The sequence below is a fragment of the Clinocottus analis genome, unplaced genomic scaffold, assembly GCF_023055335.1.
Source record: "Clinocottus analis isolate CAN_PGR_092001 unplaced genomic scaffold, fCliAna1.0.p SCAF_15, whole genome shotgun sequence".
Taxonomy (NCBI): Eukaryota; Metazoa; Chordata; class Actinopteri; order Perciformes; family Cottidae; genus Clinocottus; species Clinocottus analis.
This window is the reverse complement of record NW_027175876.1, coordinates 10528721-10544878: the sequence shown is the minus strand read 5'-3', so window position 1 is coordinate 10544878 and position 16158 is coordinate 10528721. Positions and strand designations below refer to the sequence as shown.

The 16158-nt window shown below is 40.1% G+C and overlaps 2 protein-coding genes across 2 annotated transcripts; both read right to left on the bottom strand.

Annotated features, from left to right (window-relative positions):
- Positions 1-467: 467 nt before the first annotated feature.
- Positions 468-3509, bottom strand: emc7b (ER membrane protein complex subunit 7b). The gene is made up of 5 exons (XM_068577041.1): positions 3140-3509; positions 2241-2360; positions 1980-2118; positions 1473-1553; positions 468-1283 (listed from the first exon to the last, which is right to left on the bottom strand). The coding sequence occupies exons 1-5, from the start codon at positions 3379-3381 to the stop codon at positions 1134-1136; spliced, it is 732 nt and encodes a 243-aa protein (XP_068433142.1). The 5' UTR covers positions 3382-3509; the 3' UTR covers positions 468-1133.
- Positions 3510-3997: 488 nt separating this feature from the next.
- On the bottom strand, positions 3998-9795 carry katnbl1 (katanin p80 subunit B-like 1). Its single transcript, XM_068577129.1, has 10 exons — positions 9598-9795; positions 8877-9002; positions 8695-8732; positions 8205-8490; positions 7991-8106; positions 7843-7893; positions 7224-7313; positions 6878-6982; positions 6192-6285; positions 3998-4537 (listed from the first exon to the last, which is right to left on the bottom strand). The coding sequence occupies exons 2-10, from the start codon at positions 8883-8885 to the stop codon at positions 4505-4507; spliced, it is 822 nt and encodes a 273-aa protein (XP_068433230.1). The 5' UTR covers positions 8886-9002; positions 9598-9795; the 3' UTR covers positions 3998-4504.
- Positions 9796-16158: the final 6363 nt, after the last annotated feature.

Genomic DNA, 16158 nt, shown 5'->3' with positions numbered 1-16158 from the left:
TTCTTGAATAGACTGCACAGGTCCACAGAGTCATGTGTTCCTTCATTATCATGAACAGCAGCTTGTTTTGATCCCACATACACCTTCCTGCTGCCGTGAACGTCCTCTTCACAGTCCACAATATTGCTCCAGCATGTTTCTCCAATAAATTAATTCTTAGCCAAGCTAATGTCCACTTACAAGCTACCATATAACAGGGGCTTCAATCAGTAAATGGCATTTGCTCAGTCATAATGGAGATTTATCTTTAGATGGTTAGCTCAGTTGCAATTATGATTATATCCACTTCAAGGATTTGTCTGTTAAAACTGATCTTTTACTCCAAAATTACCAGATTACAACAGATTACGTTCCATGACAACCCTTTGCTGACTAGGATGATTATGGAGAAGCTGGAGATGTGGAAGTAATTTGTCAGCAATTGAGAGTTACTTATGTTGTGAGAACATTTATCACAAACACATTACATTACTTTAATATGGACTTTATTGTTCGCTTTATTAAAAGTTAAGTTACACTCTAGAGATCTTGAAGCAACCACACAGCTCATTCTTCCTTTGAACTGCCAATCATTATTGTTGTAATTTACAGTTTGTGAATCCTGGTCATACAGTAGCAACACAATGATAAAAAAGACCATGTGTTCACTCACAAAATAAATAAGATGAAAATAAAAAACACCGTTGTTACATACCGTTGTAATTTATTCATCTAGGATTTTAAATAAGAATTTATCAGTCTAAAATTTCAATTAATCTTCATTCACAGTCATATTACTGAAATTGAAAAAAAAAAAAGAATCTCTGTATATATTTTCTCTTTCAGGTAGTGGAATTAGCAGCAGTGGAAAAAAAGCACACTAGAGGGTTAGCACAGAAAGATTGATGAGTAGAAGCCACAGGTAGAAAGTGCAGCGCAAATTATGGGAAACGGCTTTTGCAGGGGATAAGACATTTCTATCAGTACAGCAAGAATGTTTTCAATAGCATATTAGAAATCAAGATGTGCTTAAAACATCTAATATTAAAGAAAAACTGTACAATAAACCCAGGGGAGAAAAATGACACTTATAAATCTTGCTTCTATGGCATAACTCGAGCTTCCTCAGGCAGATCGAAGGGACACGTATAGTACTACCTCCTCTTGACGGCCGGCCTGGTGCCCTTGCTGCTACTGCTTGCCTTGCTGGAGCCCTTGGATCCGGAGAAGAGCTTAGTCATAAGCTCAGAGACGTCTGGAAGCTCGGGGTTGGGGTTCAGCATGTTCATGGACTGCTCCATTTCCTGTAAAGACGGCAGTAAAATGAAAAAAGATGGAGATGAAGAAGTTAGACCGACTGATAAAATAATTTTAAAAAATGATGTCTCTGTGATTTGTCAATGTTAAGATACACTCACACTTCAAGTTGAGGCCGGGACAAGGTATCATGATTTTATTACAAGTGTTCCTTAAGGCAATAATGGATTCTTTACCTTTCTCATTTCTGGGTCATTGGTGTTTACCACCTTGGGCAGCAGAACAATGATCAACAGGGGCAGAACCATCATCATTACCTGGAGGAGCGACAAAGACAACACATTTAAACAAGACATCCAGAAGCCCAATAGCTTTCTTTAACATTTGCATATATAGTGGTCTGAACTGAAAAAGTCTGCCAACAACTTAAAATGTTCATGGTCAACCTACACTCACTGAATTAAGCATGAGGATGTCTAAAAAGGACAATCGAGTCTGGGCAACAGCAACTGCCCATATTAGGCACAGTTTGGTTTGACTACTGAATAACTTTGGATGACCATCCTGCTTGTGCCAAAGCAACGACAAGCTTTTGTCCCTGCTTCTCTGTATTTTCCACACCCAAATGACTTTCATGAACTTCACTTTGAACCCATTTGACCTCAAGGACATGTTCTTCTGGGGGTCACATTATACATAACTAGACAGTTCATTGCAATAAAACCAGTTAGTTTTTTTTTTACCATTGGGTTCATGAGAAAATCTGTCCAGCCCCAGGTTTCCCTCTTCATGAAGTAGGTGTGTGGGCCGTTAGCCCTGACTTGAAGAGGATATGGCTGGCGAATTACTTCTGAAGTCTTGATGTAGTTCACAAGACGTGCTCTGTGAAATCACAAACGGCGACTAGTGGGTTAGAGATGCCTCGAAACAGCACACAGGAAATATGCAATGCTGGCCAATGTAAGACATTTGTGTATGCCTTTTGGTTCTCAGAATAGTCTTACCTCATTTTGCCCTTGGATGTGATATCAACACGTACTGGCTCAAATCTATAGGTAGGGGTGACAACTTCTACAACGTAGGATCCTGAAGGGACGTCATTCACAGCAAAACTTCCATCAGTTCTGGAACAAGAATTTTTTTTTTAAAAGACTGCACATGTATCCAGTTTAGTAGGCTTCGGGAGAGAGAGGAGAGTTAATTTGACTTTATTTACATGTTCAACACTGTCTTATGTGACGCTATTAAATAAGATTCATTAATGTTGTGATGAGTGTCTTTTGTCCAGCCCATTTATATAAATCATAGATTAGGATTGGTGTACACAATAAACTAGCAACCGATTGCGTTTCTCTCAAGGTTAACATTTACCAAATTCATGTCAAACAACTCTTAAGTGGAATACATCCATATTAACCAATTATATTTTTTGGAACCTGTCGTTTATTATTTTACAAGATGGCAGCTAAATCCATACCATGTACCATGTAACTTCACCTCTAATGGCTGGATGAAACGTGATTATTCTGTGGGAAGCTAATAATTTAATACACTACTAGCTATATCAGTGCTTTTAGACTGAAACCACAACAGAACCAGGTTTGTTGTGATCACAGCTAACGCTAGTTACCATGAGAGCAAGAGGCCTGGCTGAAAACAGGTAAGTGCAGTGACAGGTAACCTAAGTTATAATGAAATAAACGGGTTGTTCTCTCGGTTGGCATGAGTCACGTTCAGTTATTAAGCTGTTAATTAGCCAGGACGTCCTAACCGCCGACAGCAGCCGCCTCGAGGGCAGTGTCACGTCAGGCAACCACTCGGGTTAGCTAACCATGCTAACGCTGTCTCTCCTCGCCAACAGGCTAGCCAGTACAATCGCAGCAGTTTATTTTTGGTTTCTTACCTCACAAATCCCACGTACTCTTCACCTTCCACGAGGATTCTGGCCTCGGAGACCCAGTCTTGCGTTTTCACCCCCGGAACTATCGCCCGTCCCTCGATTTTGAACCGATCTCCGTTGGGCTGCGTCGATAGCGTTGCACCTGCGCCAGGCCCCGTTTCCATGTCGGTGAAACAGCACGCTGCCGCGACGAGCGCGGCCTGCACGAACATCCGTAACAGCGGCATCCTGTCCCTGTAAACCATGTCGTCTGTCTTTATCGAGGTGAAATGAGGTCTAACTGTATGTCCGAGAGATATTCAAGAGCCGTTTGGAGAAGGAGCGGAGGACTTGGCACATCAGCTGTGGCGGCGGAAAATGACGTCACATTGAAAAGAAAAAAACAAAACTTTATTGAACAAATCAACTCGGTCTAACTGTTGTCTGACGTACAGTATTTACCCCGCATGGTAATCAACATTATAAACGCAATTTAAAGAGATGCAATCATACATTTTGAATGTTAAGTATTGTGTGGCAAATGTTATGATTTTGTAATGTGAACTTTTTTTTAAATTTCCAAATGCATTTTTTTTTTTACTACCCATGTTAACTCTAAAACTAATTTGATTAATAGATTTAAAAGTGTACCAACAAGAACCAGTCTGTTTTTTTTATGGGCTCGGCAACTAAAAAAAGAAAAGCTAAAAAAAATAGTTTGGCCACTTTGAAGGACCTACTCAGCAATTAAGCCGGATCAAAAAGGGAATAGCAACGACTTAATTATTCTTAGTGTACACACACAAACAGCACAACAAAACCAATAAATACATTGATTTTTATCAAATTTATTTTAAAAGAAGATTAAAAGAATCACTTGTTTTTACAATTTATATTATACAGTCAAATGCAAAATATCAAATGCAAAATGAGTTCTGATAACTTAAGACTGTTGCAGATTTATGTTCATGATTCCAGAGAACCCAGGCGCAAAAAACATTAAAACAGCCGAGCATTCATTACTTCCACAAGTGCATTTGCATTCCATGGCAAAGAGTGATGTAGTGAGAGACAAAGAGCTTGGCACTTCATAGAGCGACGTTAAACGCAGTCTCATGGAGGTCCACTAAATATGCCCCTTCACAAGGTCCACTTCAATGTGAAGCAGTCATTTGCTGTGTGTTTTTCGTCTTCCAGAACGGGTCTCGGCCCCGTCTCCAACTCAAAGGGAGGGAGTTGTCTGAATTGTCATGTTCAGTCCCCTTAAGGGGTGGAGTTTAAGGTGGCAGAATGAACCAGTCTAGCGCTGTCTGGCGTCCTTATCAGTTCAAAACACAGCCATGATCCGGCAGTAGTGGTCACATCCTCAGGCAGCCACATTGACAACCGTCAGGGCAGCTGCGATAGATAAGACTCGATGGCCTGCAGCATGAAGTAGAGAAAAAACAAAAGACATACGTTGTTGTAGCAGCCAGTGAAACAGTACTCTGCACACATGAAACTAATTTGTTTTCCATTTTTATCAACTGCTAAAACCCTCCATGAGTTCCATATTACAAACATAACATACTGGATTACTCATTTATTAAAGACTGAGAAGTAAATATGGCTTTCTGCAAAACTTACAATCAATAATTCCTTTTAAAACATGACACGGCAGGAGGAAGCAGGATGTAAAGATAACAAATGAACCACAACCACAAAACAAATTCAACTGATACAAATATGTAGCGAGTCAGCTTATGGTAGACAGAGGTTTTCCTATGGGAGTGGATAAGAGTCCTCCCAATATCAACAAAGGGTGAACAAAAAGAAAAAGGAGCACTTGTGAAACAATGTTCATCTCAAACCATTTACAATTGTTTTCTTTTAGTTTTTCCAATAACAGAAAAACAAATTGTGTCCTTTAGAAAAATAGAAATAAATAAAATAGAACAAGCAATTTTAATGAAACCTTCAAACAACTAACCCAGCCAAAGACAATAATCCATTTGTTGAAGGCCAAATGAAACATGACATGTTTGGCATTTTAGTTTTTTTCCGAGTCGTGACAAATCTTCAAATATTGCCTCCTACTATAAAGCAAGGACTCTGTCTGTATTGCTAAGACCCAAGGTCGCGCTTTTGTCACATTTGGTGCAATGAAGACTCGAAAAACATTCTGTATTAGTACAGTTTAAATAAACTAGTGAACAGCAATGCGTTCAGCAGTGGGGGCGGGGCTTCAGGGCTCTGGTCCAGCATATTGTCCGCTGGGAGTAAACACGAGCAGATGGCAGAATCGAACCAGTGTGCATTTCACCGGCCTGACCGAAAGTAAGCCACAACCTGGGTGTGTCCCCCAGTTTAGGGGCCATAGGCAAACACCGTCTTGCTCAACTTTTCACTAACTAGAAATGTGGGTATTGGCAGTGGTAAAAGAAATAGGCTACTAAAACTTTATTTCTCAAGTAAAACTATGAACAACATATAGTACAACTATTAATACCACGCAGTAAATGTCTGGTATTCAACTGTTTACAACAAGGTAAGAGTGAAAGAGAGGCATTATCAGTACATTGTACTTTAATGTATTTAACATCTGTTCAAGGTGAAGCAAAATATAATTACCAGTAACATTTCTCTGTCCATTGAAGAAGTACAGAGACAGTAGCTTGCATATTTTTTTAAATTATTTGGGGGGCTTTACGTTATTTCAGAGTACAATGACTTAGAATAGTAACATATTTCGGTAACTTTCATATCTAAAACATCATATTGAATATAAAGCTGTCTGGGGCCCCTTGAGTTGGGGGCCACAGGCCAAGGGTGCCTCGCTTGGTTAACCGTCTCTGGTATTTTATGCTGATCCAGAGTGTATTTCCCCAGTGCTCCTATCCAGGAGGAGTAGGAACTTGGCTGTGTGACCCAACTCTGTCATGGCAGGACCCGAGGAAGCATCGCCTTGAGTGTTAAGTTGTTTGTATTAGTGGTTCTCTAGAACGCTTCGACCAAGCATTGTAACTTGTTATGAACGGGAGCTTCGATCGTCATAAAAAGAAATCCCTGGTATGTACAACCATGTCATACTTCTCACCTTTGCCAGTTCTCCCGTAGATCCTGGAACCGAACATAACTGGGCCCCTTCCTTCCACAAGTCCTTCAGCCTCTGCTTCATGACTTCAATATTCCTGCAGTAAACAAAGATTCCCATTTCAATATGTGGTGACTGCACACAGAACCCATATGAAGCGACCGTAGAAACCCCAACACACTGTGACAAGACTTTGATTCAGAAACTTTAAACAGGTACATGCTCAATTTTCTGGTTAGAGTTGATGGTGGAGAGCTTCAGAGTTTCCAACTTTGATATTAGTCATACAGTAACTTAATTGTTTGAGTTAATTAATATCCAATGTACAACTAGAAGTGTTCGACCATTTTATACCCATTATGATACCAGCATCAATATTCAGGTCACCTAACACTGAACACTTTAAGTGCACAATGGTCAAAACTTTAGAGGACGTGAATCATTTTGAGTTTTCCTTTTCCGTCTTTGACAAGAGAGTTATTGATTGTAAACTCTGTTCTGAGAAAAGTCATGTATTGCAGAAACACAACCAACATGCATATACATGCACAACAAAGGGGAAGGCTTTGCAAAATGAAAAGGAAGCAACAGGTGTGTTAAGTAGGAGCAGTATTAGTAAAAGAGAATATAAAAATGTAAATTAGTTGTATCATAAAGTACTGGGTTGTATTAAAGCAAGCCCTGCCCACCTGTCTTCTGAACAACTGTCCCGCAGTCTTTTCTCATTCTTAGAAAGTTCTGGCCACCATTTCCTGATGACGGATTGAACCCAGTGTAAAGCCACCATAATATTCCTGTAAAAAAAAGATACACAAAGTTAGGCAAATCATAACGTCAATAGATATCATTTAAACTTCCCCAGGTCATAAGTCACAAGTGCTAAGTCAATGAGATTTCATGACTCATTTGAGAGGCTTCATTAGTTCTCACTTCAGATTATTAGTTATTCATCTCAATGGCTGAAGCGTCTTGAACAAATGCAAAATTGTCTTTAAGACTGAAATAGTAAACATTGTTTTACTCAGTGACACTTACTCTTCATATTTACTGGCAAGAATCACTTTCACTAAGGGCATGAGGTCAACACAGCAGCCAAGTGACAAACATGGTGCTTCAGTTTGAAGGCTGAGGGAAAAAACAAGATGAAAGTCAGCCGATTTTCAGTGATGTAGGAAACGGAAAAAACAAAGGCTCCAACAGTCTTAATGCTTGACTTCAGTCAAATAATTTATTTTTATATATATTATATTTATATTTATTATTTATTAAGTGTACAAAAAAAAACAGATGAAAGAGGCTATCTAGGACTTTGGGATTTTTCTCTCTCTGAACTAAAAGTTTTGCAACTTTAAACTAATTTGACCGGTGTGCTCCTGTTTTTTTCATATGATCAATTATGTATTTGTATTCACAAGAACATAATTCCTAAAAACATGATTGAGGTTATGTTGCTTGGACCTAAAACAATTGAACAGAAATGTTTAAAAACCATATGGTGTACATTTTTCACATCTTTCAGATCAATTGAGAAAAAAAAGTAGATGAATCAATAAAATGATCTTGTTTAATTACAGATCGGAGCTATTGTTTATTCTAATCATTACAGGCAGAGCTGAATCTGTGTGAAAATGTTAAAACACCAGATGAGACTCACTTATTTGTTAAGACAGGTAAGCAGTCAAGCAGCACCCCTGTGTCTTCAATTCTGTAAAACCAAACAAATGATTGAAAGATACATGTCATACAATTGAGGGATATTTACACAAACTACAATAAAACAGTATTAGACGTCACTGATTTACCTTATTAAGTAGGCCACTAATTCACTGGCATTTTTTCGCCATAGTGTTTGGGCTACTTTTAGTCGCAGGTTCCTTCCGAAAAGAACTTGAGTCATGGCTTCATGGTCCTTTGATAGCTGTACGTAGAGACAAACAATGCACAATGAGAATTTAGTCTGCAAAAGTGTTGCAAATTATATGTATTTTTTTTAACAGAGCACCAGTTTTAACTCACCTCAGTGAAGTCTCTGTACTTGGAGCTGGCCCCTGCCATCTTGGAGGCCTCTGCAGAGTTTACAGGGAGCCCGCAGATGTCATTGTAGTGCATGCCCCGCACATCATCAGTGCACGTCAGCTCATTTTCTTTGTTGGCCATGCCAGGTTCACGGGCACGACCTACATCTGATTTTTTGCGGTGCAGCTTTAAGCCCACCTCCACCAATGGACAACCCTTCCTCTTGCAAGTTGACAATCGCTTCTTTGCTTTGCCTGGGCTCTGTACTCCGTAATGGACTTGAAATCTGTCAAGAGCAAACTTGTCATGAACCCAATGCAAAGCTGTCCCAGTCTTGAAAAAACATTAAATGCATAGCCACAGACATGATGATAATGGTTAAGGAAAGGTGCCTTAATGGTCCAGTGACTGAGGGAGAGTATCTGTGGGACACAGGGCAAGTGAGTGATCATAATTAGATGAATCCCACAGATGTGGATCAGACACTCACCTTTCTTTATCTAATTCTTCCTTATTTATAATATCCACCTAAAACGAAAGGATAGGGGATGAAGCCACTACTACAATATCTACTTCTACAACACCACTGAACTGTACTTTACAGTCACAAGGATTTAAGAAACATAGTTATCTAGATAATAAGATGTGGCATTTGCCCTCGCATCTCCATACCTGCTTCATGTTCTTTTCAGGAAAAAAATGCAGACAGGATCGCAGAAAGCCATATGGATGTATTGTGGTTGATCCCTAAGACGTCTCGTTGCCAGACATGCTTACCAGCTCCTCCAATACGAGACACTATTGGATTAAACAATTGTGGGAAAACAGAAGGGAAAACTCAGGAGTTGCCAGAGTCAAAATCACTTAGTGGCAGCACATCTAACAGGTTGGCCTCCTTCATTTGAACATGTGACATAACACTGCAGCAGTGAGATTAAAAAAAGACCAAAAAGCAGACGTTCAAGTTAGATAAACAAAACAAAACGCTATGTTTGAGCTACAAAGGCGTCGGCTGCTGCGATGCGAGCGTTGACGTTAGTTAGGTGGGCGACAACAAACGTCACTCAGGCTACATGTCCAACAAAGTTTAAGGTATTGCGTCAAGAACAAAGTGGACAACTAACGAAGTGAGCAGCGCGTTTCCTGACGTCCATCAGCCGAAAGGTAGCCTCTGCTCCTCGCTAGTTAGCAGAACCAGTGGTTAGCCTGAACTGTTAGCATGTAGCTCAGCTGACAAGGAGACATACGAAGTGACGAGCTGGGCCGCTAGCGGGAGCTAACTAGCTAGCTAGTTAAAGATAGCTAGCTAGTTAGCCTTCTCAACTCGGGGAGCATATGGCTTCGTAAAGTGAAGTTTATGTTCGCCGTTTAAACAGGAAGGTTGGAAACAAACCTGTTCATTTTGTTTTAGTCAAGACGCACTGGGTCTCCTCAGGTGTGTACATCCAAAAAGTGAAAAACTGGTTAAACCCAGAAGCACTCTTCTCTGTGTCGGTTCCTCTAGCGTTTGAGAGTCACACCATTCAAATGATTACACCGCCGGTGTGTAGGGATTGTGGGATTGATTTTGGACCAAAAGCTGGATATTTAGCGACGACTGCTGGACGTAACGAAACGCATTCAACCCAAAAGGGTGCCATGGCGCCATCTGGTGTACTGAAGGCTGAAACGCAGAAAGAAGTGCTGCGTAATTTGTAAAAGCCGACAGGCTTCCAGTGGAGAGGGTGCAGCATCCAGAGTACTACTACCACACTGAGAAAATACTCCAGTACAAGTCAAAGTTCCGCATTCAAAACCATGTAATTATTTATCAGCCAAATGTTCTTAAAGTAGACAAAAATGTGCTTGCTCCATTTCTAATTTCTGAAGTAATACTGCTCATAAAATCCCTTCTAACCTTCAGTTTATCAGGAACATTCAAATCAAAAATGACCAACTTTAGAGACGATTGTCTTTCAAGAACGAGGAATTGAAATCTGGCAATAGTGTTGATCGGAAAATGTAGTGGAGTAAAAAGTACAATGTTTCCTTCTCCAGAGGACCGTCTGTCAGTTTCCACAGAGGATGTGAGGGAAAACCCCTGATGAGCATGTGAGTAAGTAAAGCTGCTAACCCCAATCATATCCCTGGTTGTCGGTGATATTTCCGACGCATCAGTCACCGGAGAGTGCTCCCACTTTCAAGACAGACACCACTTTCCCTGCAAATAGAAAAACTGCCTGTTGGCGCTTTGTAGAAACTGGTTCTCCAGCACACAAACCACGTCTCAGCCAGCCGGGCCCTCACCAGTCTGCATACTGAGCCGCAGAGGATGCCGTCTCCATTCAGCCCTCACGCTCGAAAAATACATCTAAATGACTACTTCTACATCATAATTACATTTCTGCTGTTGACAAAGTTTTTCCAAACAGATCATTCATATTTTGAGTCTCACGATTGAATGATTCGGCATTTCGGTCACAATACAGCACCCACAGCAATATTCCTTAAAAAGGAAACACAAGTACAACAGATCAAATACGGAGCCGTGGCAACATAAGGTTTTCAGCCTCTCACCTTCGATGTGGTCTGGTTTAAACGTCTTTTCTTTATTTAGACATCAACTTATCTTTGCAGCGGGGCCTTGAGCAGAGTTTACATCGCAAATAGATATTGGCAGAGCTTATCAATTTATCTGAGCACTGTTTCTCAAAAGTGAGTTCAATCTGCTGGGGGCAGTATTTTTGTTTTGGAAATATTTTGGCAGGTCTATTTGCAACTTTATGGCCACAGCACAGGAAAACCAGTGACACATTGCGCAAGGCGATCATTGGAAAGAAGATTTAATATAAGTTATTTCTCTCTTTACACAATCATTATCAAACTAGTAAGAGGCGCATGGTGATTTCTTAAAGTAATAATTTGCATTTTGAGGACATGACATCATTTATTTTCTCGCTGAGGGTCAGATGGTCTGTAAGGTAAATAAGTTGCTGGAGCCGGCTACACAACCGTGATCCTGCACTATTTATTTGAAAATCCATTCCACAATATCTTTTATTATATTTTACCAGGCTGAGTGAGTGGTTTCTGTCTGCTCTGTTATGTTACAAAGGAGGAAAATGTCTTGGCAAGTTTTAGGTCGACTGAAAACCTCAGTGGCCAAAAAATACAAAGCAATTCTGAAAGATTGCCTTCATCACCTTATGGTGAAGCGTTTCTTTCCTGATGGAAGTGGAATGTGCTCAGGGTGATGTTGTCTTTTCAGGCTGTGAGGATGAAAATGAAAACAACGTGAATCACTCGGGCGCTGTCACCACTCCACCACTCAGTTCAGCATCTTGTAGTGGCAATGGAAACAGAATACTTCATAATTGCAAGCCAAACACGGAAAATAGAATTTCCTTCAAAGTATATTGGTGTTATTGTAATTGTAGAGCTTGTAGAATCTACGCCATAGCACGGTGAAGGCGCCTATAGTGGACCAACACTCTAGCCAAAGGCTTAATGATGTTTTCTTTATTTGACAGTTACTTGCAATTATCTTTGTTCAAAATAACATCTGTTTCTTTCCTCCGACAGCCAAACAATTAAAAAAAAGGCCTGGTGGCTTCTTTTGTTTATGTCTAACAATCAGAGTGCAGTTGCATGTCCCAACCCAAACATACCAATTCATATGTTAAAAGAAACCTAAGTCAGATCAATTCAAATCATGTTGGTGAATATGAACAACATCCAAACAAAATGTTCCAGTCGTTGGATGAAAATGTAATTCGATTTTGGTAAATCTTTGGTAGATTGTGTTGTGCAGTCTAGCGTCTAAATCACATTTAATCCGCCATCAAATGCTTTGGATATTTGAGACTACACTGCTTTTACAGGCATGTGACACAAAATTCAGACTCCAAAAACAAGTTCGGTCTGGAGTAAGACACCATCTGATGTAGTCACAAAAAAGGTCTTATCTTTGTTGTATTGTTGTTTACCGGGAGTACACGGACCCAGAGGCTACAGCCAGGCTTTAAGCTAAATGCTACTTTTGGAATGCTAACGTGCTCACAATGACAATGCTAACATGCGGATGCTACGCTATGTGATGGTATGTCGTGTTCATGTCATGTTGGAGATACCAAAATGACGGGGGGGAAACTAACAAATTACATGGTAAATATTACAGCCAAAGTCTGTGGTTGAAGGTAATTAAACCAACATGTTAAGGACGTAATACTTTGATGTTCATGTACACCATTTTTAACTCTCACGCCACCAACACTGCAATCAGAAAAAAACTCTTGAGTTGTCTGATGATGTAAACTCTTTCTTGTCTCTACCGTCCATCCCACATGATGCGGCATAAGAAAGACGGTTACTGTTGCATAATATGTGCAGATTTTAATAATATTGTGTCCATTCATTTCATACTTAACAATAGGGTTCTTTGACATATAGCAGTCTCCAAGGCATATGCTAGTTATTACAGAATGCATCATTTTGCTTTAAAACAAATTAGCACACAGATGTTTTAGCTTGAAATTGAGGCAGATTTAATCGCTGTGACTGAGTAATGCAATTTCAGTTCAACCCTCAAATATGTAGAAAGGCATTCTGAATTTGAGAGTAGAAAAATATGTATAAGACAATACAATGCTCTTTTATAGGCTCAAAGTACATTATAATATGCAAAAAAACATCCGTCATACTTAATGGTCCATTTGAGATTACTAATACATCTGTCCAAGTGGTAAACAATTATACAACACTATAATATTAACTGTCACCGACATACTCACTGTACAGGTGGTCAGATAACTACTGCATATTTACTCGGTGCAGTGTTTGATGAATTGAAATTAATCATCTATATATCAGCTCTCAAAAAACTTGAGAAGGCACAGACTGTGTTTCAGTCATCCGGGCCTTTTTTCAAACATATTTCCTCTTAAAAGATAAACATGAACCGCAAAAAATCTGCATTTCTCAGACAAAAGCAACCACCCACAAAGTCAGTAAGAGTATTAGGAGATTTACATTAGCGAGGTAGGATTAATATGACAAGGTTTCCTGCAGATGAAAACAGAGTGCTTGTTAGAGTCCGTGGGTGTTAAAAATTTAAGCTGGAATTACTTTGAGGTGAAAGGAAAGTTCTCTTCATATTCATCAAAGGTTAAGTCTCTTGTAGCAGGATGTTCTTATTGCTAAGAAGCAGCATGCTGCGATGATAGAAAACCTTTTGTTTGCAGTGAAACTTGAATGAAACTGTGTTATTCAGCCAAATCGTTTCGTTTTTTTTTCTTTTTTCTACAAGCTAAAGGACAAAATAAATGAAATCCAGTCCATGAGCCGGTCCAACTTTCAGGGGGTCTGGCATGGAAATCAAGCGCATGGTGTTAATGTTTTAGCATATATGCACAATAACCCCCCAAGAATCATCACAGAAGTGGGAAAGTGAAAGCAAGAGGGATTTTGGTCTGCTCGACATTTCATCAATTGACCACAACGACTATTGGATTGAGACATTTCATAAGCATTCATGTCTGTTAAAGGATGGATACTTACGACTTTTTCTGCTGCCCTGACGTCCCATCTAACGCAACAAGTGCGCCAAAGTGACATTTGTGCCTTTTGAGAGAAATGTCTTAGCAACTATTGAATTTTATGTCTTTAAATTTGGGACATTTAGCCCTCAGGATACATCGTAGTGACTTGGGACATCTCTTTTCATATAGAACAAACGTTTGCAAATCTCAATCGTTTTCCTTAATTCCAGTCACGTATCAGATGCTGTTGTGTGCTGTGTTAATAAGTAATAACTCATCAGCCATTAAGGCTGTTGACTCAGTGCTTTAAAAGGTTCCTGCAGGTCAAAGTCCTGCCTAAATACAACCAGATATTTGATCTAAAGTCAATATTGTATGAAACAGTAGAAGCACAGAGCTTCTTCCCTTGGGCCTGACAACAAATAAGAAAAATAATCTGCTACTTTCTTTTATCAGGAGAGGGCGAGGACACGGTACTGAAGACCAATCAACTTCACTCCCTAATCTGTCTTTTCCTGCCCCCCCTTCCTCTTTATAAAAGCCCTCAGATCAGGGAGTGAAACAGCTCTGGCCTGTTGCAATTGAATTTAGTGTAGCCACTAGAGCTTAATGTGGGTAATTGTGTTGACATTATGTAAGACTGTTTTGAGAGGTGCTTCACACACAGCATCTCTGTTCTCAGAGCGGCTCTCTGCCACGATGAATGATTTGAGGTCCTCGTTCACGAGCCGCAAACCAAGTAAAATCAAAGGGATGGCAGAGATGTCAGGAAGGGAGAGGTGGCAGCGATTTGAGCATTCCTGTCATATGATTCAGGGACAGATGCCCAGGATTTCTCAAACCAAGCTAGTGTTTTGATTCATAAATCCTGGGGCGTAATTCCCTGGGGAATCGTTTAATAACCCCATTAACCATAACACTGCATCTCAGCCTCGGACTCTACAGGTACATCGTCATCTAGATCTTTAAGTAAGTATATGTTGTACCTCTTCTCCTATTGCAGTGCAAGCGCCTTTCGTACAGGACCAGCAGGAGACATGCGGATGTCATTTAATTACAGTGAAGAGTCTTACAGGCATCAGCTGTATGGCTGACTGTAGGAAGATGTCCATATGTTGTCAAATAATCGAAGCCTTCGGGGAGTTCTTTTGAATTCCGATTTTATCTCACAAATTTCTGCGCAGCATCGCTCTCTTGTTGAGCTTTTACTGTGTTTTGTTTCCTCATGTCAAAGAAGGGCGATTATTTGGGAAAGTCCCTCTGTAATGTTTTCAGATCTCCACACAATCGGGGTTCATTTTTAAAAAAAAAATAAATACAAACACTGTTTGGTTATCTAACTGGTGGTGCAAAGTACATACAAATCTGTCAGTCAAGTTCTGAAGATTTCAACCAACCGCAATCATTTCATCGAGAAAGAAAGTATGCAGCTTCAAAACATCCATAATAAGACCACAAAGTACAGGTTGTATGTTTATTTCATGCCGTAAGAGTAGCTTGTTATCCAGCCTGTCTGGGTCTGTTTTCTGCCAAGTTTGTTTACAATTTCAGGCCGAAGTGCTGATTAATTTGAGCCGCGAGTCGGCCGAGAAGGCACATGTTTGGATAAGTGGCAGATCTCTTTTGTTGCCCTGTCAGGACATACAGATCTTCATGTCGGTGGCCCATTACAGCAAACAGATGCTGAGGGTATGAAACCCGACATCCTTTCAGAGCTCATTGCAACACTAGATGGCAGTGTGTGTCTGTCGCGGCTGGACATCTGGCTGGTGTCTAGACAGACGGGTTTGCTGCCAGGCTGCAGAATCTAGCCGTTCAGTCTGCCTGGGAAGGTCTTTTTACACCTTTGCAGGGCTGCCAAAGTCTCTATCCCCAAGAAGTTGGAAAGATTACGCAAAAAAAAATCAGAGTGAGTGTATAGAGTGAAAGACACGGCAGCAAAAAGGTGGTGTGGTTTGCTCTCTCGCAGGTCTAAGACTCTTTATGATATTTGAATATTTCTGGATGACCACTGTCAATCAACAGGATATCAGGCACTTTAATGTCCGTGAAACCTGACGAAACCCGAGAATACCGGACAGCGTGAATCAATCGCAAATCTTTTTCCATACTCCGATTTGACAAAAGGAACTGTGAGCTTCATGGTGAATAATGTCGTTAACGCTAATGTACGAATTGAGGGCCGACGGGATTGTATTTCACTGGAGTTTCAACTTGACCTTAAACAAATTAATTGATTGATTGAATGGAGAAGTCTTGTGCTCCAGTTTTTTTTTTTTTTACGGTGAGTTAAATATTAACGTTATGATTGTTTTATTTATATGTCATCACTGGTTCCAACAAAAAATCGTTAGCCTGTTAGCATCAGCCTAGCTTTGTTAGCCTTAGCTAACTTGGGAGCTTCAAGCTAGGTGGGCGTGATTTAGCAACCAGGCTTC

Excerpts from the sequence above, each read along its gene's own strand:
- katnbl1 (XM_068577129.1), bottom strand. Across the intron at positions 7,894-7,990 it reads TTAGTGGCCTACTTAATAAG|AATTGAAGACACAGGGGTGC; the intron begins GTAAATCAGTGA and ends TTGGTTTTACAG. Across the intron at positions 6,286-6,877 it reads GACAGTTGTTCAGAAGACAG|GAATATTGAAGTCATGAAGC; the intron begins GTGGGCAGGGCT and ends TGTTTACTGCAG.
- emc7b (XM_068577041.1), bottom strand. The coding sequence starts at position 3,381 with ATGGTTTACAGGGACAGGATGCCGCTGTTACGGATGTTCGTGCAGGCC. Across the intron at positions 2,361-3,139 it reads GAGTACGTGGGATTTGTGAG|AACTGATGGAAGTTTTGCTG; the intron begins GTAAGAAACCAA and ends TTCTTGTTCCAG. Across the intron at positions 1,554-1,979 it reads ATTTTCTCATGAACCCAATG|GTAATGATGATGGTTCTGCC; the intron begins GTAAAAAAAAAA and ends TCGCTCCTCCAG.